The sequence below is a fragment of the Cervus elaphus genome, chromosome 3 (assembly GCF_910594005.1).
Source record: "Cervus elaphus chromosome 3, mCerEla1.1, whole genome shotgun sequence".
NCBI classification, from domain to species: domain Eukaryota; kingdom Metazoa; phylum Chordata; class Mammalia; order Artiodactyla; family Cervidae; genus Cervus; species Cervus elaphus.
Window position 1 is genome coordinate 24,313,618 of NC_057817.1, and position 25,937 is coordinate 24,339,554.

General features: G+C 45.0%; 1 protein-coding gene across 8 annotated transcripts in view; it reads right to left on the reverse strand.

Annotated features, from left to right (window-relative positions):
- Positions 1–1,250: 1,250 nt before the first annotated feature.
- Positions 1,251–25,937, reverse strand: part of TMCC3 (transmembrane and coiled-coil domain family 3) — a 271,661-nt gene continuing 246,974 nt past the window's right edge. For 5 of the 8 annotated variants that reach the window (XM_043881447.1, XM_043881455.1, XM_043881412.1 and 2 more), the window contains 3 exons: positions 10,602–11,518; positions 7,911–8,046; positions 1,251–2,490 (listed from right to left, as the gene is read on the reverse strand). In XM_043881447.1, the coding sequence (XP_043737382.1) occupies positions 2,188–2,490; positions 7,911–8,046; positions 10,602–11,518 (1,356 nt within the window). In that variant the 3' untranslated portion in view covers positions 1,251–2,187. Of the gene's footprint in view, positions 2,491–7,910; positions 8,047–10,601; positions 11,519–12,873; positions 12,959–14,820; positions 15,045–25,937 lie in introns of those variants that run through there. The other 3 variants (XM_043881422.1, XM_043881429.1, XM_043881438.1) reach the window with 2 other exon arrangements.

Genomic DNA, 25,937 nt, shown 5'->3' on the forward strand with positions numbered 1-25,937 from the left:
ATCCAGCCCTTACCCACATGGAGACTGAGGCCCACAGACAACAGGGAACGCTGGCCATGAAAACAGAACCAGATTCCTTCTCTGGATCCAGAAGCTGCCTCCATCTCCTTGACTGGATGGATAGAGACCAGGGGAGAGGCTTGGCAGTGAAAGGGGACAGAGCCATGAGAAGAGGTAGGACTGTAACTCCCTCTTCCCTGAATGCAAGATACTTGAAGCCAAAGATTTCATGAAACAATGTTTATTGTTTTAAATAACTCAAGTCTGGAATTAGATGATAGCCACAGTTGCTTACATGTGACTGGACTAAAACCACTAAACTGTAAACTTAAAAAAAATAAAAGCAAGCAAACTTGAGTTGTATTAAGTCTCACCCACTGGACTTGTACCAGATGTTTGACAGTTCCATTCTCTCACACCATGGCCTATGTCGCTTTTTTAAAGGAGATTTTCCTAAGAGCACGTGTGCATGCAAAGTCGCTTCAGTTGCGTCCGATTCTTTGCAACCCTATGGACCGTAGTCCACCAGGCTTCTCTGTCCATGGGATTCTCCAGGAAAGAACATTGGGGTGGGTTGCCATGCCCTCCTCCAGGGGTCCTTCCTGACCCACCCAGGGATCAAACCTGCATCTTCTGCGACTCCTGCACTGCAGGCAGATTCTTTTCCGCTGAGCCACCAGGGAAGCCCTATTTGCAAAAATAATGCACTTAAAATTTAAATCCAGGTCATTTGATGCTTTCTGGAAGATAATGTACACTAGTACTCTTCCTTTTGTCTTTAGATAGCAAAACAGCTGGTGGGAGGAGGGGATGAACCAGTTTCCATTAACATCTTCTAGAGCTTCTTTTTTGTGACAAAGAAACAGATTTAAAAGAGTATCATCTGGGCTCAAGAGAGTAAACGACATCCCCCAAATTGGTTAAAGATGTTGACTTCTGCATGCTCTCACCTCGGCAGAAGTGTGACCACTCCATCTACTCCCTTAGAACTTATCCTAAGCAACAGAGGGCAACCTTGGCTCAGACACCGAATCTAATTTATTTTATTCTTGCAGGTCTTTCAGGGTCTGACAAGGACCCTCTCAATCTTCACCCAGGTCACCTGCACCCACTGGTCTAGATGCCACCCCCTTAAACCACATATCCTATTTTCTTCCCTTTTTCCAGTGTTCCCACTTCAGGGCACTTTAGCTTTAGAAACTATGATCCTGTTGTCCTTTCTTGAAGAGAGAAAAAAAAAAAAATTGAAACGTGAGCAGCCTTTTTTATTTACTGAGTACACGTTGCCAGCCCTCACAGACTGAATAAAACGAATCACAGAAAACGAAACACATCCTGAGAGGGGCTGATCACAGTGAAAATTTGCTGGAACACAAATACAGTGCTTTCCGGACCTCAATTAAAGACACAGTTTGAAGAGGGATTGGGGAGCCTCTCTATATGCCTGGAAGGTGGTGCGTTCGACAGTCAGTGAGGGTGGAATCAGGACTATGGCTCCCTGGGTGTAAGAAGGCAAGACCCATTCATAAATCCTCACGTCTTACCATTTAAAGAGCAATGGAACACTAAGTTAGACTTTTGATGGACTAACAGGTGAACTGTAAGATCCCCCCATGACAGAGGGTCATACACAGTTGGCCAGGGTGGACACGGGGCGCACAGTGGACCAACGGTCAGCAGTGGACAGTGGGACAGATCACACGGGACCTACTGCGCTTTCACAGGCCTCACAGGCTCCAGGGTCACAGTCTGAGCTCCTTCCCCTCCCCAAGTCCTACCACGGCTTGCAGGACTCGAGGGGGAATGTAGCCCTAGCAACGGTGAAGCTCACGATTGACAGAGACTTAAGAGAGACAGAAAATCTCTCTTCTTCTGGGTCACTGACTACTCCGAGTGCTTGACAACCAGAGGCTGACCGTGCTGAGCCGGGCAGGTGGCAGGAAACCAGGGCTGATTAAGGCAGTGAGCAAGGTGGGGAGAGCCTGGAAACAGATTCACGGTAACCACGCACAGGGACCCAGCTGGCGAGCGCCACCGAGCGACGCTAACTGTAGTTATCTGCAACGCACAGCCCCGGTCCTTGTATTCGTCCGTCGGCAAAAATGTTCATTTTAAAATTTGGTAGTATGCACAGAGTTTTCTTTAAAATAAAAACTTGAGAGGATGTGAGGACAGGAACTGGAGACTTCATCTTGGTATTATTATCCTTTCAATGGCACACAGAATGTGGTCCCAGTTTTTACAAAATATCGCAAAGAGAGTCACAGCGAAGAAGGTGCCCAGGATGTGGAAGCGGCTCTTCATCATGGGCGAGATGAACTTGGCGATGGTGGACACGCACACCAGGATGACGGTCATGAAGGCCAGGACGACGTTGATGCACTTGCCCAGCAGGACTTTGGCGTTCACCGTGTCCGTCTGCAGGGCTTGCTGCTCCTGCTGGTGGAGCTCCAGCTTAGAGATGCGAGTCTGGCAGGACTCCAGGGCTTCCTGCGGGCGAGAGGGAGAGCGAGGATCAAACGCTGTTGGGGCAACATGGGAGCGTGAGCCGGGACGTGCATGAGGCCCGCCCCACTCAGGACGCTGCTACTGGGGCAGCTTCACACTGACGCTGATGATAATGGTGGTGATGACAGACAGGTGTCAGACAAGAATCCCAGGGCTCACCTTATCCTGCTATTCATGGATAGAACGAGCATGTATCTACAACCGTGAAATACCATGAATAAGGAATTTATGGGCAGGTATTTTGGTTTTTGGCCGCATTGCACGGCATGTGGGATCTTAGTTCCCCGACCAGGGATCGAACCCATGCCCCCTGCAGTGGTGGCGCAGGGTCTTAACCATTGGATCACCAGGGAAGTCCCACGGTTAGGTATTTTGACTCTGCCCATATTTAGAATAAAGTGCATAAAATACTGGCATCTGGTGGAACCCTCACGGGCAAACCAGAGGAAGGGGTGGGGTCCCGTTCTGTGACAGGGTCTACCTCCAGCGATGGAGGAAGTGGCATCTCCAACCCCTGGTCCTCCCGCCACTGCTCCGAGTCTGCGCACTCGCCGCAGAGCAGAGGAGGACAGCGGGAGAGACAGGACCGTGCTCCGCGGGCTCTCGCGGCTGCTCTCTGAGCGCTGCGTCCCCAGGGCCCGACCTGAGGCCACGCCTTCTCCCGAGGTCTCTGCCTCGCCAGCTTTGATTACTTGTACTCCAAGTACATCTCCAGCCCAGCCCTTGTCTCTTCTGAGACTGAGCTGTGTGTCTACATGAGTCCCTGACATTTCCATCTTTGCTGCTGTTTAGTCGCTAAGTCATGTCTGACTCTTTTGTGACCCCACAGACTGTAGCCCACCAGGCTCCTCTGTCCATGGGATTCTCCAGGCAAGAATACTGGAGTGGGGTGCCATTTCCTTCTCCAGGGGATCTTCCCGACCCAGGGACTGAACCCACGTCTCTTGCATCTCCTGCAATGGCAGGCAGATTCTTCACCTCTGAGCCACCAGGGAGGCCTGACATCTCCATCAGAGTTTCTCAGAAGCACCTCAGATGCAATGTGGCCAGTTCTGTATACATGTCCTCACCATCCTCACTCCTGCCATCAACCCTGTTGCCCTTCCAGTTCCTTTTCTCAGAAAACAGCACTTGGTGAACCAAATTCTCGTATGAGAAGGATGAGGGGCATTTCCTGACACCCTTCTCATGATCCAGCCCCACCCACGCAATGTCTGGTATTTATCCTAACTGGTCTATTTATCTCCCCGCCCACAGTAACCCCCCACCAAAACCACCAGGATCTCTGCCTGCGATAACTTTATACTCATTTCTCTGCACACCCTCTCCATCCTCAACCTCATGAATCCACTATCCACACAGCAGCCCAGGTCATCTCTGAAAGATGTGGATCTGGTATGGCTCTTTCTTGTAGAACCTTTTAAACCTTTAACATGGCCCAGGCCCAGCCACTCTCTCCTGCCAAGCTTACCAGATAAGCCCCCTTCCTCCCCTCATCACTGTGTTCCGGCCGTACTGGCTTTATAAAGTGCTGCAAAGGACCGTGTTCAGGGCCTTTGCACGTGTGCTGTGCCTAAAAGGTTTGCCTCCCCACACACCACCCGCTCCACCTTTCGGGTCCTATGTTGATGGTCACGTCCTGAGGGAAGCATTCCTGGACCCACCAGACTGTCAAGCCCCTCTCCAGGCCTCCTCCCCAACTGGGGGACCATACCTACACTGCACTGTTACCTCCAGCAGGAGGCACAAGCTGGCCGCATGCTCCAGAGACTGAAGGCCAGTAAGGGGATACGAGGCTTGAAAAAGAGAAGAAACATACACCTCCCAGGAGAAAAAGACCTAAGTGGAGGCAGTACAATGACCTAGTTTAGTTCACCAGCCTATATTCTAACTCATTTCCCGATATATGTTTGCTCAATTAAAATCCAGTCATGTTTTCAGATTTTAAACAAGCATAATGGCGCCAACATTGATTTACTTTCCTTCTTCTGAACATACTCTATGGGCCAAGGGTTCTCTGTTACTATAGTAACTTTCATCACACAGGCTACCGACAAAGAAGGTAAAACTTCTTCAGATCTTCACATTCTAAATAGCGCTGACTTTCTACAGCAACAGGCAAGGTCCCTCCGAATCATGTATTCTTTTAAAACGCTTAGGTCCACAGAGAGCATCCTCTGTTTTAGGCATGGCATGGAAGTGGTAATGGAACGGGACAAAAGATGACCATTTTAGGTAAATGCATTCATCTGTGATTGGGGAGATGATTTACATATGCAGAGTAGGCTGATTGTAGAATTGCCTTAGAACTTCTGTCAAATTTTTAACCAAAAGAAAAATTCAAGAAAATTAAGCCGTCAACTGTTAAGGAATTTTGGTCATAGCAGCCACTAAGAAATTAAGTACTGGGCCAAAGTAAGTACTAAATTTATTGGAGATAAGGACAAAGGACAGGATTACCTTTAAACTTTCTTTTTCGAATTCAGGGTTAAAAAAAACTCACTTGCTCTTTAAAACAACAATAAAACCTTTGTATCCTTATAGGCAACAGTTCCCCTCATCTACACTACTCCATCACCTTGTATAGCCCTGCCTATAAGCACAAAAAAACAAGAAAGAGGAAGGTGAGCAGGCCCAGTCACCAAAGCCCCAAGAAATACAGCTACTCATACATACTAAATATGAAACTGACCAGCATCTATTTTTCTGTCTGATGTGTCAGGTAAAGATTTAAGTGTTTCATGTCTCTTATCCCATTTAATCCTTCTGACAGACTTGAGGTAGAGCTCGTTAATATTTCCATTTTACAGATGAGGAAGCTGAGGCATAGCGCTGACTTGAGCAGGGTCACAGTAAGAGACAGAGGAAAGATTCTAAAAAGAAAGGCCCTCCGGTCACTCACACGGACATCCCCTTTGCACTTCTGAGCTACAGGTAAAACTAGAAAATGGTAAAATGAAATCTTCTGAATTTTTAAGCTCTCTCTGAAGTTCGCCACCCCCCCCCCCCCCTTATCTTACCCCTTCCATCTCTAAAGTATATTTCTTTAAAAAAGGAATAACGATATAAACCCAAACAATCCCCTAAATAAGCTAACCATATATAATGTTTAGATATAAGCCAGTGGAATCCCAGATGTAGCTAAACAGCATGCTTTAATAAAACGAATGTGCTATTTGCTTGGCAACATGTCACATTTAAGCAGGTTCACATCTTTCACACCAGTCAGCAGTGAAGTTCAGTCTCCTAGCCCAGAGCAGAAATCCGCTTGGTGTCTTCTGCACCAAGGTCCTCAGAGGCAAACAAGCCTGATGCTTTCTTTGGCTCTCAGCATCGTCCAAGCAGACAACTGGAATTAGCACAGGCTCAGCTCTTGACAGGAAGGAACAAAACATGGGCAGCTGAAACTCCGGCTCACACACTGTGGGAGAAATCTCTGTGTCTCAGCCCCTTGTAAAGTTGGGTTGGAGAAGATAACCACGCCTACAAAGAACATTTGTAAAACTGAAGCTGAGCATGACTTGGATAGCACTCTTTTTTTGTTTCCTTTTTTTAAAAAAGGCAATCTATGCGAATGTAAATCACTGCAGCCACTATGGAAAACAGTATAGAGGCTCCTCAAAAAATTACAAATAGAACTACCATGTGATCCACAAATCCCACTTCTGGGTACATACCGGAAGGACATGACACTAGCATCTAGAAGAGAAATTCACACCTTCACATTTATTACAGCATTACTGACAATAGCCCAGACATGGAAACAACCCAAGTGGCCACTGATGGATCAATAAAGAAGATGTGGTACACACACACACAGGCATACTATGCAGCCATAAGAAACAAGGAGACGATGCCATTTGCAACATGGATGGACCTAAAGGGTATTAACGCTAAGTGAAATGAGTCAGACAGACAACAAATACCGCAGAATCTAAAAGGGGAAAGGAGGTGAAATGGGTGAGGAGTTTCAAAAGCACAAACTTTCAGTTATAAGATAAATGAGCCCTGCGGATGTAATGTACAGCTTGCTCACTATAGTTAACAAGGGTGTATTGCGTATTTGAAATATTTGCTGAGAGCAGACCTTCAAAGTTCTCATCACAAGAGAACAAATTTGTAACTATGTGAGGTGACGAATGTTAACTCAATTTATTGTGGTGATATTTTTGCAATAGGTACACATATGAAATCATTATATTGTATACTTTAATACAGTTGTATGAAAATTGTGTCTGAATAAAAACTGGGGGGAAAAGAAGACCTTCTGGAACCCCCAAAAAGGAGCTCAAGAAGCCTAGGGCTGCTTCACTACAGCATTGTTGTTCAGTTGCTCAGTCGCGTCCGGCTCTTTTGCGATCCTGTGGACTGTAACCCATCAGGCTCCTCTGTCCATGGCATTTCCCAGGCAAGAATATTGGAGTGGGTTGCCATTCCTCCTCCAGGGGATCTTCCTGACCCAGGGATAAAACCGAGGTCTCCTGCATTGCAGGTGGATTCTTTACCATCTGAGCCACCAGGGAAGCACCATGAGAGCATCAGTATCACATTATCACTAGAACATGCCTTTGTTTATACTGATCCATTTTCCTCCATCCACTGGGATCCCACCCACCCCTTCAAAACCCACCTTCTCCAGGACTTCTATTCAGATTCATTACTCAAGGACTATTTGTAAGACCTTGAACAAGGTCTCTGCGCCTTGGTCTCTACATCTGAGAAATGCGGAGAGGAATAGGAGCTATCACAAACAGAAACAAATGGGCATACAGACATCTAAAGTGCTTTGACAGTGCCTGGCACAGAGTATGTACTCAAGTGCTTGAAATTCCCACAAATATGAAAGCTATTATTTTACAGATAAGCAAAGAAACTTAGAGCTTGCTCAGGACCAGGTAGCTGGTAAACAGCTGGGATTGAAATCCAGGGTCTGATCACTTTGTGGCCCCCGCCCTACAAGTCCATAGCTTGCTGGGCACTGCACGCCTGAATTTCTGAGGCTTTCAGAGCCTACACTCATGTAACTTGGCCCTTGTTCATGTTGTCTTGAGCCCACTGGCAGCTGTGTTCCTTTTGATTTCTCACCTAAGCAAGCATGTTGAAGGCAAGGTTTGTCTCAGGTTTTAAATTTTGTAAAAATGTGGTGATGGTAGGGGAGAGTAGAGTACAGGTGACAGGTTTGGGGTAGATAAAAAATAATTGTTAACTAACTTAGGCAGAAAGCAGACAGACTATAGCTTAAAGTCTATAACATAAGCTACTGGGGTCAACAGGGTAAAGATTAAATGTCTGCCCCTCAGTGCCAGAAATCCTTCCAGGCTTGGGGGTAATATATTGGTTTGTTAAATGAATGAACGGCTGGGAAGGGCCCGCGGGGGCTCTGGTGGGGGAAGGAAAGGCACCTGGATGTCCCGCGAGCGCTCGTAGGCCTGGTAGGCCACCTTCTCCTCGATGCTGGCTAGCTGCTGCTTCAGGTTGGCCGTCTCGTGCTGATGCAGGTCGGTGAGGTCATGGAGCTGGTCCTCCAGTCGCTCGTACCTAAAGAGATGAATCGATTCTGAGCGCAACATTTCAAAAGTGTACGGACAGCCCTTGGAAAATGACATCCTTTGTGCCTACTGTCACCACTGCCCTGTGGCTTGTTCTCCTCCAGGCAGACCGAGCTTCCAAGAGTAAGTCTAGCTGTAGGGGACATGCTTTTGGATAATGCTGAACTCTAGCTCCAGAAAGGACTGGTCTCCGCAGTCTTAACTCTGTCCTCACTACTGAGGGTTCATGCAAACCAAATTGGGCTTTTCCACCCACATCACACCAGCACCTTGGCGGCTGTGGGGACAACAGGACAGACCTCATCGGCTGCTCATTTGGGTTGGTCAGGAGACAGGGCTGTTAAGAACCCTGCTCAAGGCGAGGACCCACTGGCATCCTGGTGCTTCTCCTTCTTTTGACTGCTCAGAGCCTGGTAGTTCACCGCCATAGCTCTCATGCACCAGAGATCTATAAGGAAAGGACCAGTTTCTAGGCTGGAGCCACTTCCACTGATTTCCCAGTGTGCACAGTAATAGTGAATACATGTCTTAGTTCTTAAGTGCCAATAAAAAAAAATTCAGCTTATTACAAATATGGCTTAACAGGTGGCAGTTCCAAAAGTTCAAATCTAAAGTAAGAGAAGCACAAAGATTCCTATTCCCAATGCCCAGTCCCCTCAGAATAGGGGAATTTTTTCTTTTATCTGAAAACTTATATAATGTTTATTTTGAAACAGGAAGCACTATTTGAGGAAGATGCATTAGCCTGGATGACTTTTGAGTAATGCCAGTTTTAGACACTTCATATAGGTCACTTGAAAAAAAATCATTTAAAAAAACACTTTAATACAGATTTAATGATCATTCTTAGGTAGGAGATGCTCAATGTTGGAGCATGCTCAATGTTGGAGCAGCTTGTAGCTGCTCAATGTTGGTGTTTGTAAGCAAGCCTTTTAAAGATCTCTTAATAGATGAATGAATAAAGAAGAGGTGGTACACACTGACAATGGAATATTACTCAGCCATAAAAGAGAATGAAATACTGCCATTTGCAGCAACACGGATGGACCTAGAGATTACCACACTCAGTGAAATAAGTCAGAGACAAACATCACGTGATATCGCTTATATGTGGAATCTTTAAAAAAAAGATACAAATGAACTTATTTAAAAAACAGAAACAGGCTCACAGACTTGGAAAACAAACTGATGACTGTCAAAGGGAAAAGGTAGGGGAGGGATAAATTAGAAGTTTGATACTAACATGGACACACTACTATATATAAAAGAGATAATAAGGACCTACTGTATGGCACAGGGAACTCTACTCAATACTCTGTAAAAGCCTACATGGGGAAAGAAGCTGAAAAAGAATAGATATATGTATCTGTATAACAATCACTTTGTGTACACCTGAAACTGACACAACATCATAAATCAGCTATACTCCAATATAAAATAAAGATTAAAAACAAAGATCTCCTAACGTAAGCAATATAGTGAGAGACTAAATCAGGAGGATCACAAACATAACTATATAACAAAATGAGAACCAAAACTGTTTGAACGGATATTTGTGACTTGAAATAAAACTTGGACCCAAACAGAGCTGTATCCCAAACTTCCTGAATGGAATTAAAGTCAATATTATTTAGAAAAACTGTGACTCAAAAATAGTTCTTATGTGACAAAGAATCCAAAGTCAAAGATGTACACAGAAAGTTTTAGAAAAATTGTTTCATAAAATATAAGAGCTGAAAAAGCCACATATCTAAATTAACACTCACATAAAATCATATATCAGATATAAAACAACATGTAAACTAAATTTAAAATTTAAATCTTATAATATGTAATAGGCATTCACTGTTTCATCAGTATTTTTAGAAGTTAACATTCACTTGACAAAAAAACCTGAGGGGGGGATATTTTTACTGGGAAAATGGTGGGAAATCACCTCATATTTGGGCATGTACACTTCTTAAGCAAGAGGCACCAAAAAGCCAACCATATATAACATCTGAATTTAAAAATTAGCTAATATAATCCACAAGATTTGAATTTTTAAGTTTCCTTTTGAAAGATTTTCATTTAGGGTGAAAGGTTTATTAATAAGCAAAATGTAATCTCACAAAAAAATACATTATATAAAGACTTTGAGATTTATGTACCAAATAAAAGCTACCTTGCTGGACAGTGAATTTGTTTGTTGACAAATTCTACTTGACAGTTACTACGGGGGGAAACCAAATACAAATCTTGAAATTAGTATACTGAGATCTCGTAACAACTGTCTACTGAATCAGGAGCTTAATATGCAGTGAGTCATTGACTATATGGTGATATTTTAACAGACCCACATGCATGATGTCTTTCTCTAAGCTGTCGAGCTTCAAGTTGCAAATTACAATATTTAGAATTGCAAAGTACGGAAGGAACTCTCGGTTCCTAAATGCCTTTCGACCCACATTCACATTTTTTAAAAAATACAACCATCAGCATATCCCTTTCAAACAATCTCTCCAATCTTAGAAACTCAAGCTCCTAAGAGCAGCGCCTGAATACCTGTATCTCTCCTCCTGCAGCGTCTGCGAGATGAAGCCGTACTCCCTCTTGAACTGCACTTTGAGGGCCTCGATGTCCTCAGCCAGCTGTGCCTGGGTGTCCTTGATCTCCCGGAGCTCCTCCAGGATGGCCGTGAGCTTGCCCTGGCTGTCCAGCGCGCCCGAGCCCCCGGCCGCGAACGACTGGTTCCCATTGCTGTCGCCGGAGCCCGACGTGCCGCTCGAGCACTCGTCGTCGCTGCCGTATTTGGGCTTGTTCACGATGGTGGCGCTGCCCCCGTAGACCCTGGCGCTGGCCTCGGGCCGGAACTCCTCCAAGGAGTTCTTCAGGTGGGCAATGTTGTCAGCGCTGCCGAACTTATTCCGGATCAAGTTGGCAAACTCTCTGGACTTGTTGAAGACAAACACGGGAGGGGTGAGGGACACCCCCGGCATGCCCGACTTGCTGCTCTCCAGGCTGTGGGGGGCAGTGCGGGACTTGGCCTGGGCATCCTTCAGAGAGGGTGGGATGTCCTTCAGGTTATCCTTGGCAGTGTCCTTGGTGCTCCGGAGGGCCCCGTTCTGCTCGAGCTCCCGGAGCTTCCGGTGGTACTGCTCCAACTTCTTCTGCAGCTGGGCGATGGAGTGAGCCGACTTCTGGTTCTTCTTCTCGAACACCTGCTTGATGCGGCCAGCCTGCTGCTTGTCCGCGCTGTCGACCAGCTTCAGATACTCTGCCACGTTCCCATCACGGGACGTTTGCTCGATTTTTATCTGCTCTGTGACCTTGAGGATTTTCTGTCTCAGGCTGTCCGCACTGAGTTTGACCTTGTGGAAGTCCAGGATGCCATCCGGTACATCGAAGTTGAGGTTGGTGTCCGACCCGCCTCTGCGGATGTTCAGGGGCAGGCTTAGGGTATTCATGTCATGACGTTCTACCTGGAGGAGACAGTAGGTGGGGGGGAGGAGGAAGCATTTTTAGACTGGAAGTCCAAGAGAGAGTCACTGTGACCGACCCTGTACACACACAACAGACACACTTTACGCCCCAGATTTTCAAGCTGCAAGTATTCGCCAGATAAAAACTCCCTATTATCCTCTCAAGTTGAATGAAGGACAACCCAACTCCTTCCTGCACTCATGTACAGGGCCAATGAGATTCAGCTCTGCCAGGATATCCAATGTTCTGTCTGATTAAATGGTAAGTATCTGCTGCCAGGGTAGAAAACCCATCACGGGATGATGTTATCAGTCCTCATGGTTTCCCAAAGTGCCCAGGTAAGTGGAATGCCTGCCATGCCCCATTCACAGCGAACTTCACCACTGTGGGAAATGCACTCAATTCAGAACTCAATCATTTAACAGGAGGACAGAAAAATAAAAAAAGAAAGCAAAGTTCCAGTAGGTACATTTGTCAACACAAGGATCATTTTCTTAATGGAACCATTTAAACAGATGTGATAGAATAATACGGTACAAGATTAACTGAGTAATACAACAGCAATATTTAGATGTGGAAACAAATAACCCAAACCACAACCAAAGTGATTATAAACAACCACAGTGACAATACTAAGACCATGTGAAACAGCTTTCTCACTCAAGGGCCACCAGGAGAAAAGAACTGCATCACTGAGCACCCTGGCCAGGGCAAGTGACTAGATTCTGCTCGAAAAGGGAAAGGCAAATGGGATCCGCATGGCAGGCACTGGATGATCACAGGGTTGGTCTTTTCTGGGCCTCACCATCACACCAGGCAGAGAACATGTTATATCCTTATAACACGTAGAAACAGGGACTTAAAGAGCCAGGATTTGAATCCAACACACTCTACCTCTGTCCTCTTTACACGTCAGGACACTCTTGTCCCTAGAGGACTAAAAACAGGTCTTTACAGCATCTGAACACAATCTCTGAACAAAAATTCTGAGGCTCTAAACTGAAGCATCTTACTTGTAAAGTTGACAATCTTTTGTTTAGAAGATGACTTGACATAGTCTTGGGAGATGGGATGAAAGACAATGTTCAGCTCAAGTAAGCTTTTTTTTTTTTTTAATGGGAGAATAGGCTGACACAGCCAAAAACTGTAATGACAATAACAGACCTCATACTGATCAAGTGACCCAGGCTCAAATGTGGACCATTTCCAATAATTAGCATTAACCCTTTGCCATATGCAAAACCCTACCCAGTGCTTTTTCCATGGAGGGAGCCCAGTAGCCCGGGGGGACACAATCCCAGGTCAGCGGGTCAGTGGGCCTCCTTCACAACTTAAAAAAAGTTTCTTAACTTACTTCTTGGCCCCCTCTTTTCACACACGACATGGCTGTAAGACATCCTGGTTGCTTTCTTTGGCAGATGAGCATCACATAGGAAAGGCTGGAAGGAATTAAATGCCAGATCACTATAAGACTGTAAAAAACGATAAAGGAATTGTGACTTCACCTGGTCAAGGGGGAAGGATGGGTGTAGGAACTAAAGAAGGTATATAATGATCACCTTCAAGTCCTGAAGAGATGACCACAGGAAGCTCAAGGAAGCCAAGCACCTATGGCTCACCCCATGGATCCAAACAGGAATAGGCTCAAATTACAGAAACAAAGGATGCACTAAGCTGAGGAAATGTTTACTTTGGGCAGACAGAGTTAATAACAGTATAACTGCTAGGTTAGAAATTCAGTTTCACTTAAGATAGCCCATCTGACCATGCTGCTCTACTTCTGAGAAAATCTCTTTGGCTCTCTAATGCCTCTCAATTTATTTAATACAACCTGGCCACTGTTAAGGGCCCAGCTTATCTGTCAGGCCTCCACCATGCACCTGATGAATGTCAAACATCTTAAGAGAACCACACAACCCAAAGTTCCCAGAATGTGTATGCATTTTCTATGGATTTCCTCATATGCATGGTATTCTCAATGGCAGCTACATATCCACTTCTGATTATCAAAGTTCAGTATATTCTTTATGATCCATTTCAAATGCTACTTTTTTTCTCTGAAGCTTTTCCTAGTCCTGTCAGAAAGCTGCCTGTCCTTCCTGTGAAGCTCCATAGCGCTCTTGCTTCACTTTACTCTGCCTTTGAGCGCTCACCCACTCCTCCAGGGGAAAGGTGGTGTCGCAACTGCCCCAGCTCTAGAGCGAGCTCTGTCCCTGCTTCACAAGAGGCTGTCAATTACATGCTTGCTGAACTGAAGTGACCTCATCCTTTATTCCGGAAGAATCTACACTGAAGTCATTTAAGACAGGGGTCCCCAACCTCCAGGATCTAATGCCTGATGATCTGAGGTAGAACTGATATAATAACAATAATAATACAATTAAAGTGCAAAATAATTGTGATGGGTTTGAATCATCCCCAAACCATCCCCGCCCCACCCTAGGCCTGGAAAATGTCCTCTTCCACAAAACCAATCCCTGGTGCCAAAAGGATGTGGATCCCTGATTTAAGATATATTTGAAGGGATTTCCCTGGTGGTCCAGTGGCTAAGAACCCACTTTGCAATGCAAAGGACACAGGCTCAATTCCTGGTCAGGGAACTAAAACCCCACATATCATGGGGTAACCAAGCCCCTGTGCCACAACCACTGAGCCTGTGTACCACAACAAACACCCAGTGCAGCCAATAAATAAGTAAATAAAACTATAAGCTACATTTGAAGAGAATAAAAAAATGGCCTTAGAAGTTCTGTCCAGACAGACCGACAATTTCAGGTAAAGACATTTTCTTAATACCTAGGTAGTAATTTCTACATCATTTCAACCTGATTCAACTGATCAGATTTTTCTGAGTATCAACATGCAACATGAAGCACAAATAAAAACAAGGACTTCTAAACCTTAAGCTTAATATACATGCAGAAAAGAGCGTATTTGAAAAGAATAAAACTCGAATTTTCACAAACTCTAAAACTAGTGTAACCAGGACTCAGTTAAAAAAAGAAAAGAACACAAGCTCCCCTGCGCCTCTGTCAGTCACAACAACATCACCCCCACCTCCAGAGGTAACCACAAGCCTAGCTTCTAACAGCACACATTCATTTTGGCTAATATATCATGTAGTCCTCTTGTCTTTTTTGCTCCACATCGTGGGAGTCATAAGGAGAAAGGCTCCTGTCACTCAGATAAAATCAGATTAAGTTGTTTTTTTTTTTTTTTTAAAGAAAACAAAACCCTGCTAGACATTCCCTGTTAAGAAGTTCACCACACCTTGGAGGTTACAGGGGCTCTTAACCCTTACCTTACCAACACAGCAAGAAGTCATCACCTGTTCTCTTCCTTTAATTCTCAGCCCCACAGCAGCTGCCTATCCAGCCCTGGTGTCTCGGGGCGCTGGCCCAGGTCCCTCACAAATGCTGGCCCCGGCCAGCCGTGTACACAAGAATGTTTGCACTCAGATGGCTGGCTGACTTCTGGCTCACTTTAAAGTTACAACAATGCCTGGCACGTCCTCGAGAGTCCAGGTGGAGGATAGCAACCGTGTCTAAATCTCAATCAATGACTCTTTCTGCTGGCTCGCAAATCTTAGTTAAACTTCTGATGAGGGTGGAGAGCTGAAACTTGTGCTGGGCTGCAGGCTTCAGCCTTTTATAGCCCAGACTCTACAAGATAATTAACAGTCAGCACACCCATGCAATCCCTGACCTCAAGTTGGGGCTGCAGGTACCCGCTGGAAGAAAGCTGAGTGAGTCCTCCAGCCACCATTATCAGACTTGGCACTGAGGTCATGGTACAAATGCAGCTGTTTCGGGGCTGGGGCCCAGGGAGGAGGATAAAGGTCCACAGCTCGCCCGGAGCCAATGAGCTTGGGGACCAGGTGGGTCAGGGCACACGCGCTCCGGTGCTGGCACTGGCATTCACCAGCTGTGCGTTCTCAGCTATATCTGATCACCTGTGTGGTCTCTGATTTCCTAATCTACAGAATGAGGAGACAGAACCAGACAGGTCAGAGCTAACACTGAAAAATTCCCTGAAGTGTACGCCAAGCTATCTTGACTGTGAGAGGGCATCACGGGATCATCAAAACCCTGGACGTGAAAGACAGACTGCTTTGGTTTCCATCTTGGCACCGTTCTTGGGAGCTGTGTGGCCCTGGAAAAATGACTTAGCCTCTCTGTGCTTCCTCTTCTGTAAAATGGAGATAGTGATTCTTTGAAGAGCTGTGAGGAATAAATGAACTAATTCGCATGAAGCACTTAAAAGACTTCCTGGCACAGAAAATAACCATTTTGGTTTCAATAAGATGTTCTGTTGTTTATCATCCCTATGTTACTTACAAATGTACCTATGTAAAAACTAAAAGAAAAACAAGGTCCAAAAGGCTAACAGTGGTTATCTTTGTCCTGTGGGGTTATGAGGAGCCATTCTTTTTACGATGCTTTTGTATTTTCCAATTTTTAAAAAATAAGGAACCCCAATTACCATTGTGGTAGAAAAGACGCTGGTTTTAAAAATGACTGCTCAGCTTCAGTTCTCTTGGAATGATTTGTCTATTATTACCTTACATGAAGAGCAGACCACCAGCATTCGAGTGAAAAGCCATTCCTCATAATGTTTTCCTTCCGGCAGCAGTAACATTTCCACTGTCTCCTCAGTGTTCTGGAACAAAGGCTAACGAAAAGCTTTAAGCCCTGGACAGACGTCAAAACCTGACACTGAATCATCTCTGCTCCAGCCCAAGCCTCCAGCACAATTACCCCTGGGAGCTCACCTTCCTCACTGGGATGCCAGGCACATCTCAGACATTACCCGTGTTGCTTAAACACATTGTTCAGGCTTCAAAAGAGGGCTATCCCCCAGGACATCTCATGTGTACCCCCTAAAGCTCAGAGAGACATGAACAAGAAGAGCAGCATAATCAAGCAGAGGCACACTATCCAAACCAGGAGGACTGGAGGGCAGAGTGTGGGCTCCTGTGGATGCAGACCGGCGTGGACTTGAGGCAAGACAGCCTGAGGCTCTGGGGCCACAGAGCGGCCAGGAGCTGCAGGGGCAGAGAGACAGAACCAAGGCAACAGACAACCACCACCACCTTAGGCGCGAGGCCGAATACGATGGACCTCTGCTTACAGAAAAGCTGCTTGAGCTCTGTCATACAAAGAAAGGGTCAGGTCCTGCAAACTGGTGGGCACTGCCCAGGCCCTTCGTATTTCAGAGCACACACAAGGGTGGTTTTACAGACATACCCACAAGGGATTTTCAGGGTCTCCGTGGCCGAGGAGTCCAAGCCAACACAGCCGACATTTTGTATTATTACTCATTTCAGCCGAACTCTAACACTCGGTGTAGCATCAGGGCTGTCCCTCTGGTGTGCTGGTCAGAATGTGCTAGGCTTTGCTGGGGTAACAACTAACATCAAAATCCCAGGGGCTTAAGAAAAAGGGAAAGGCTTATCTCTCTTTCATGCTAACAAGCCTGCTTCGAGTAGGCTGAGGGACCCGGGCTGTGGTGGAGCCCCTGCATCAGGGATGCTGCTGGTGGCCACGGCGGGGCAGGGTACTCAGTGAATCATCCACTGGCTCCTAACGCCTTCTCCAGAAGTCTCCTGGGCTCCCTGAATTCGATGCACTGGTCCTACCTAACTTCAATCCTGCCACATGCCCAGGAGGAAAAATACCATGTTAGTGACACATGCCAGATCTTATTGGCTAAAAACTCGGAGACCGGTTCCACAGTTATTACCATTTTACAAATGAGAAACCTAGATGCTGAGAAGTAAATTGCCTAGTAAACAGGAGAACCAGGACTGAAATCCAGGCCGTCTGTCTCCAGAGCCTGTTTCCCTGATAATCATGACTGAGTGCTTTTATTCTGAGTCAGGCATTATGCTAAATTTGCTTATATATTCTTCACAAATATATGAATGGAATAATATACAAATTTATAAATTGTGGTGCTGGAGAAGACTCTTGAGAGTCCCGTGGACTGCAAGGAGATCAAACCAGTCAATTCTAAAGGAAATCAACCCTGAATATTCTTTGAAAGGACTGATGCTGAAGCTCCAGTACTTTGGCCACCTGTTGTGAAGAGCAGACTCACTGGAAAAGATCCTGATGCTGGGAGAGATTGAGGACAGGAGAAGGTGGCAACAGAAGATGAGATGGCTGGATGGCATCACCGACTCAGTGGACATGAGTTTGAGCAAACTCTGGGAGATACCAAAGGACAGGGAAGCCTGGTGTGCTGCAGTCCATGGGGTCGCAAAGAGTTGGGCAGAACTGAGCGACTGAACAACTAACCAACCCAATCACTGGACCCTGGACTCAAACTTGGTTTTCTTGCCAACTAAGCCAATCTGTACTGGAAAAATAATTTTGAAGGTCAATAAGCATCCATACCAAGAGTAATTACTACATCCATGGGGACACCTATACAGAACATTTAAGACCTATATCCAAGAAGGAGGCCACTTCCCCTCCCATAACTATATGCTAGAAATGAAAAATCTGAAAGATGCTCACGTGGTATCCAAAAGGATATGTTATTAGTAAACTGTCTTAGTACAATGTTTGTTCTAATTTGTTCAGACAAAGAACACTTCCTTTCTCCGTTCAAATCTAACAATGGCACATTCTGTTCACGGTGTACAGAACGGGAATTGAGTCACTAGTTTTATCATAAAAGTTTAATTTCTCCCCACCTCTTCCTCTCAGTATCACTGACAAAAGAAAACCTGTAGCGTCAAAAGTTCTATTTCTTGATTGGCAGGTAAAGTAAACCTGGAATCAAGGATCATTTGGAACTGGGGCTGAAATATATGTCCTTTTGAGAGCTCAATCTTTTATTCACAGATCCTGCTAATTAATAGTGTAAGGGAGATTAGGCAAAGTGTTCAGAGATCTCAAAAATAAATTCTTCAAATATCTTCAAGCACTTACAAACACTTAATACTGTCATTAGAAATAATTATCTTCTTGTTAAGCCTCTACCAGGCAACAGTGGTAGGTAACCTACTTTGAGTTACATACACTAGAAAAATACTTATTTCTTCAAAAGAGCCTTCAATTAATGCAAACTAATCCCTTGCCAAATTAGTCTGATCTGGTAAAGATTTACTGTATACTTTATAATTTATCTAAGAATTAAATTAAAGAGGGGGAGGCCAGAGTTTAAAAGACTGTGCCTTGAAGAGCAGAAGGGGAAGGCTATGATCACGAAAACCAATCTACCCAGAGAACCACCTGCGGCTCAAGGACAGTCCCCGAGGGAGCGTAGGCGTGTGTGAGGCAACATGAGACAAGGGTGCTGCTGACAAGAGAAGGGAGTCTCTGGGGACCCCGTGTGCCTCGAAAACAGGCAAGTTCAGGAAAGGGAAGTGAGCTCCTCACCTCCACCAAGAACTCAGCTTTCTCTTAGGAAGAGGTCACAGTTCCTTTTTTTTTTTTTTAAGAGGATTTTTAAACTTTATTTCACTGAGGTTAAGACTTCTCCTACTGAGGTTTCTTCTGTTTTAAATTATCTTTTTTTTCAGAGTAGCGCTGACATATATATATGCTACCATGTGCAAAACGGACAGCGAGTGGGAAGCTGCTGGGCGCAGAGAGAGCTCAGCCCGGCGCTCTGCGCAGACGAGCGGGGAGGCCGAGGGGGGCGCGGTGCACACACATGTGGCTGATTCACGACGCCGTGCAGCAGAAGCGATCACAGTTCCTTCTTGCGGGGAGACGTGGGATGGGGAGCTTTGAAGAAGGGGAAACAGGAAGCCCCAGTTTTAATACTAAACACAGAATAAACATCACTGAGGCTTTTAGTTCCTATACTCAGAACAAACGGAGGGAAGAGGTGAGTGAGAGGCCCCGGGTGCCAACCTAACAACTTCGGAGGGATCCTGGGATCTGTCCCAACCATGGTTATTCCCGGTCTGTTCCTGGCAGCATCTGTCAGCCAAACAGATCCAGGAAAGGGACCTGAGCACCTACCTTGAGAGTGAAGGGAGAGGATCGAGGACCATGTTCTGCTCCAGGAGACCCACCCACCCCTGGGAACTGAGGGAGCAGAGGCAGCTCAAAAGAAGGCAGGTCCCAAGGTCCTGAGCCAGGGGGCAGAGCAGAGCGGCGGCCAGAGTGGTGGCCTGGGGGCAGACCGCCTGCGTCCCGCTAGGCTGGGGCCAGCCTTCTCCTCTTCCTGGAGCATTCTCTGCCTCCGCTACCTCAAAACACAGACGGTGGGTGTTCTTGGGAGGGCCACGTGCTTAAGCGGAGCTTCTGAATGCTAACTACAAAGCCAGCCATGTCCTGGTATCTTTCAGCACCTCCAATCTGAACAAGGTGAGAGAGGGAAACGCATCTCCCTCTCAGACACACAATGATGGATAACTTCATACCCGGGGCAGTGACCTGCAGCAGAAGTTACTCTCAAGACGGAAGAATCCTTGGAAATCTCATCTAGCCAAATGCCTGTTTTTAAAGGCAGCAGCCTGACTGTGTACCCAACTTACTTTTCATTGCAATCTATGCTCTCTTCATTCTAGGTGGCCTACACCAAAGGGAAAGTAATTTGTCTTGGATTGACATATATAGCTGCTATACTTAAAACAGATAACCACTTGACGAGGGATCAGAAGGCTGTGTGACAATAACAGCTTTGTGCTTCAGCTGCTGTGTGAGCCCTGCGGAAGCTTCCACTCAGGTTCTTTAGTTGTATACTGATATCTGGACCACATGTGCAATGGACCCATCTTGCTCTATAATCTTATGAACTCAATTTTAAAAACTTTCAAACAAAGTACTTAAAAATAGATAACCAACAAGGACTTACTGTATACCACAGGGAACTTGTTCAATACTCTGTAATAACCTAAATGGGAAAAGAATTTGAAGAATAGATACATGTATGTGTATAACTGAATTACTCTGCCGGACACCTGAAACTAACACAGGATTGTTAATCCACTATATTCCAATACAAAATAAATTTTTTAGAAGTACAGCTTCTTGGATCAATACATAAGGTGGATATAATGGTGAATATGACAGGGATGTCTATCAGACACCAACCATCATGTTTCCCTTTTTGCTACCAGGATATGAGGAAGTTTAGAATCAACTTCAGAGTAACTGTTAGACTTGTCAATGAGTCTGTTTGCTTTTCCTTTCTTTTTTTTTTTTTTTGAACATTTGGATATTATTGCTACTCTACCTATCATATTCTTCTGACTCTTAGTGGAAAGAAGTAGGTGAACTTTAATGATGCTGGGGGTGTCATCTTGCCGAGAGATGAACACTAGAGTCTCACTCCCATATGTGACTGCGGGAATGCGGTTGAACACTGAACTCACACACTGGCACTGCCGCCTCCCCCCCTTCCCCAGGGCACCCAGAGAAAGCCACAGGAGTGTCACAGCTTCGTCCAAGTCCTCTGAAAAGATGCTGTATTAAGACTGAGCCAGAAAACACACTCAGGCCCTAAAGCACCGTCCCCAAGCAAACCTAAGCCTTTTAACTGAATTATTCCCTCAGGCCAGGGGTTTAATTTGGTTTTGGTCCTATAACAAATACTGGAGGAGGGGAACATGTCCTGGATGATCTGTGTAGTATAGAACTCTGTTTTAAAGGAATCTGAACATTACTAGATATCAGACGTGGCTTAGAAATAACATACTTAAGTTTTGAGGAAGCAAAGGAGAACTGATCTATATTCATTTCTTTCCCTCTGGCAATACAGAAATTATTTCCTTTGAGCAATTTTATTTTTTCTAACGTAAGCCAGCAGCATTATCACCAAATAGCGATTGGAAATAAAAAGCTGCTTTTAGTGTCACGAAAAGTATAAATAACATTACTAAAAAAAAAAAACTTTAATGTCCATGAAAAGTGCACTCAATCAACATTTTGTTCTTTATGCAGTATGGAAAAACCATCTGACTTTGAAGTCACGTTGGACCTTCAAATGAGACAATGAAAATAAAAACTCTGACCTTCTTGGGCTGAATACAATTACCTTTTTAAAAGATAAAGCAGATGAAGTCCTTTTCAAAACCCTTTCGAGGGACTTCCTTGGTGGCCCAGTGGTTAAGAATCTGCCTGCCAAGGCAGGGGACACAGGTTCGATCCCTGGTTCGGGAAGATCCCACATGCTGTGGAGCAACTAAGCCTGTTCACCGCAGCTACTGAGCCCGAGTGCCCCAGAACCCGTGCTCCACAGCCAGAGAAGGCACCACACCCTGAGACTGCAGAGTGGCCCCCGCTTGCCTAACTCGAGAAAGCCCGTGCATAACGAGCAAGACCCAGTGCAGTTAGAAGTAAATAAACAAATAAATAAAATTTCAAAACCCTTTCGAAATCCCTAAAGTGTGAAATCCTTAGCAAAGACTTTAAAATTCTTGATCAGAGTCTTCTCAGCCTACACTCCTAGTAGACTCATCCACAATGTTACCGTGAGCAATTTACACACCAACACTAAAGTTAGGATGAAGCTGGATATACACTCTCATTTGAATCCCCGCAGCTCCATGAAGTAGGAGCCACTACCTATGCTTTATAGATTTAGAAGTGAGGAGCCATCAAATAATTTGTGATTACAGCTAATAAAACACAGAACCAACATGTGTACCAAGGTCTAAAGCCTTTAACGTTCACTGCACTCGTCCAATAAGCTCCTGAATGCTTCACGCACTTGCGTGTTAAATACCTGCTGGTTCCTTACCCTAGCACAACCTCTCATACCTCCATCCCAAGGTATCTTCTGAGGTCTAATCCAAATACTGTCTCTTTCACACAGCCTCCCTCATGCTAAAGCCCAGGTTCCTTTACACTCCCCACAAGTATGCACTTTAGGTGCATACTCTCCAGGTCTGGCAAGCACGTGTGTAACATTTGTTCCCCTGCTGTCTTAAAGCCTGGAGGAGGAGGGAATGTCTCCTAAGCCACCTGTGTCCTGGCCCACATTCCTTCTTCAACAGGACCTTGTTATCTTGGTGAATCAATGGTTGACAAACAGCTAACTGAGGCAGCCAGTCATCCCACATGTTTACATCCTCTCAGCTGCTTGCAACCGAGATCAAGAAGAACCTGCAGTTGAAGTGGTGCTGGATTGTCTTCAAGACAGACTGGACTGTAGACTGTTAATGGCTTTTGATTCATGCAAGAGGTCATATATTCAAGAGACTAATGCGTCTCATGGCTCTCTGACGCTCCAAGTGGAATACATGTGACCGATTATCAGTTGATAGATACTAAGGCCCACAATGTGCAACAGATGTACTCTCTAAGTGACATCTCCCCTGAGGTTACCATCCTAACTGTCGCAGAGAACTAGGTGTCTGCTCCTAACACATCCATGTCTCAACTCAATCCATCGCTTGTGGTGGCATGTAAGGAAACAGTCTTATGCTGCATTAAATGAAAATCTTCAAAAAATAATTTATTCAATGTGCCAGCAAGATTATCAAGAGTACAGCTGATCCTTGAATAATGTGGATTTGAACCAGGCAGGTCCACTTGCACACAGATTTTTTTCAATTGATAGTATAGTACTGCATAATCTTTGACTGATTAAATCTGCAGACGCAGGGCAAAGAGGGGCAGAAATGAGAGGGGGGTATGGAGCTTGAGCACCCAAAGGTTTCAGTATCCAAGGTGGGGGTGTCCTGGAACCAATGTCCCAGGGACACCAATGTCGACTGTAGTTCCTTGTCCCTTAGGAAATCACAATTCAATAGAACTGGAACAAAAAAATAAAAGAGTCCTTCTTTCCTCCAAAGCCTAAGAAGGAAATGACTTGTTTATAAAGGCCAAAAGCAGAGTCCAAGAAAGAACAGAACCTTGGCAAAATTGTCCAAATTTATTTTTAAAAGGGAAGTTACTAGCTATTAAGGACTTAGGAAGCATCATATAATTTTCTAAATGCCTCACATAGATTATTGTATTTTTCCTTTCAAGAATCCGAGATTAGAACAACTATTTCCATTTTACAGATGGGAAAAGGAACTGACTTTTCTGAAGTCATAAAGCTAGCATGTAGAAGAGCTATCATTCCAGTTGGCTTCAAGGACTGGGCTCTAATAATATTCCCACCTTCTACTGAGACCTACTGCATATACCAGACTCTTTCCTAGACATGAGTGTGTTTCCCATAATCCCTACAACCCCTAAGATTTTGTTTGCTTAAATCACTATGCTACTGTTAAATGTTACAAAGTAAAAAGTATGTATGGTAGAGAAACCAGAAGGGTGAATACTAACAGAGGGATTTAGACAGTTCTTGGTGCCACAAGGCAATTACTTGAGATGTTCCGAATCCGACATTTAATAAGTAAGACAAAACACTATGTTTAAATCCCAAGATACCATGGGTAATAAAAAATGTAGCCTGCTCCTGTTTCAACCATTAAAAATGATTCTCAGTGCCAGGGACACATGCCAGCTTGTGCATCAACTCCCTCTCCTGGCTAAAACTCCAGTGGATACTGGAGTCACTAGAGGCTGCGCTACCAAGATGCAGTTAAGAGGGGGCCTCCTTTTCCCACAGACGCAGCAGTTCACAAGCACCAGAGTCACGGTTCACAGACAATTGTCCTCTAGGAACTTACTGTTTTGTAATCTCAGAGGAAGGAAACTGCAAAGAAATGAATTGTAGATTGTGATTTTTAAGATAAATACTATACCATGACTCTACTTAGAATCCAAGTCTATATTTGGTTTGTATTTCTAAACAGAGGCAACAGCCTTCCAGGGCCACTTATAACACTTGCAGCAACTAGCCAACTCAGACTCAGGGGAAAGCCCTGATTCCAAAGCCGTGTGTCCTAAACAGAGATCTAACTGTGTCACAGTGGTGGTGTAAGTTAGTGGTTTAGAAGCAGAGATTCAGAGCTGGACTATGTAGGTTCATATCCCAGCTCTGCCATATTAACTGTATCACCTTGGGCAAGTAGTTAATTACTCTATGCCTCAAGTCTCCTCATCTGTAAAGTGGGAACAGGTATCGACTTCACAGGCTGGCTGTGAGGATTAAATGAATTAATGTTTATGAACTGCTTGAAACAGGGCCTCATACAGAATAACTGCTGTCTAAGTGTAAGCTATCGTTTACTAAACACAACGTACCCCCAACAGGTACTCCCCTAGCTAGGTCAGGAAGATCCCCTGGAGGAGGAAATGGCAATCCATTCCAGGATACCTGCTGGGAAATCCCAAGGACAGAGGAGCCTGGCAGGCTACAGTCCGTGGGGTTACAAAGAGCTGGACATGACTGAGCACATACGCACACCCAACAGGTGGGAACTTCGGAAAAGTCCAGAACCAAGAACAAAGGTGCTGCTGTTGCCATGATTAAGCTCTTCCAGCAGAAGCTGATCATTGCCCCCACCTCATGGAATCTGCTTGTGTCTGCATCTAGCTGCACGCGGAGAAGAGAAACGACAAGCAGGGTATCAAACTCACACCAGGAAGGATCAAGTGCCAATGAGCCTGAATAGTGACGCTAAGACTTCTTTAAAAATGCCAACATCGCTCATTATTAGAGAAACACAAGTCAAAACTACAATGAGGTATCACCTTACACCAGTCAGAATGGCCATCATTTAAAAAAATCTACAAACAATAAATGCTGGAGAGGGTGTGGAGAAAAGGGACACCTCTTGCACTACTGGTGGGATGGAGAACAGTCTGAAGAGTCCTTAAAAAACTAGGAATAAAACTACCATATGACCCAACAATCCCACTATTAGACACATACCCTGGGGAAACCGTAACTGAAAAAGACACATGTACCCCAATGCTCACTGCAGCACTATTTACAATAATTGGGACATCAAGCAGCCTAGATGTCCATCAAGTCCATCAACAAATGAATGGATAAAGAAGTTGTGCTGCCTATACACAATAGAATATTACTCAGCCATAAAAAGGAAAGCATTTGATGCAGTTCTAATAAGGTGGATGAACCTAGAGCCCATTACACAGTGAAATAAGTCAGAAAGAGAAAGACAAAAACCGCATATTAACGCATGTATAGGAATCTGGGAAGACGGTACTGATGAACCTATGTGCAGGGCAGCAGTGCGGACGCAGACACACAGAACAGACTTGTGGACACGGTGGGAGAAGGGGGACAGAGAGAGAGAGGAGCCTGAATTACACACATTACCATACGTAAAATCAGACAGCCAACGGAAACTTAATGACGCAGGGAGCTCAAACCTGTTGCTCTGTGATAACCCAGAGGGGTGCGATGGGGTGGGAGGTGAGACGGAGGTTCAAGAGGGAGGGGAATATGTATACCTATGGCTAATCCATCTTGATATATGGCAGAAACCAATACAATATTGTAAAGCAATTATCCTCCAATTAAAAATAAACACATTTTTAAAAAATGCCCATCAAAACCAGATGGCCTAGTATATGAGTGATTTAATCT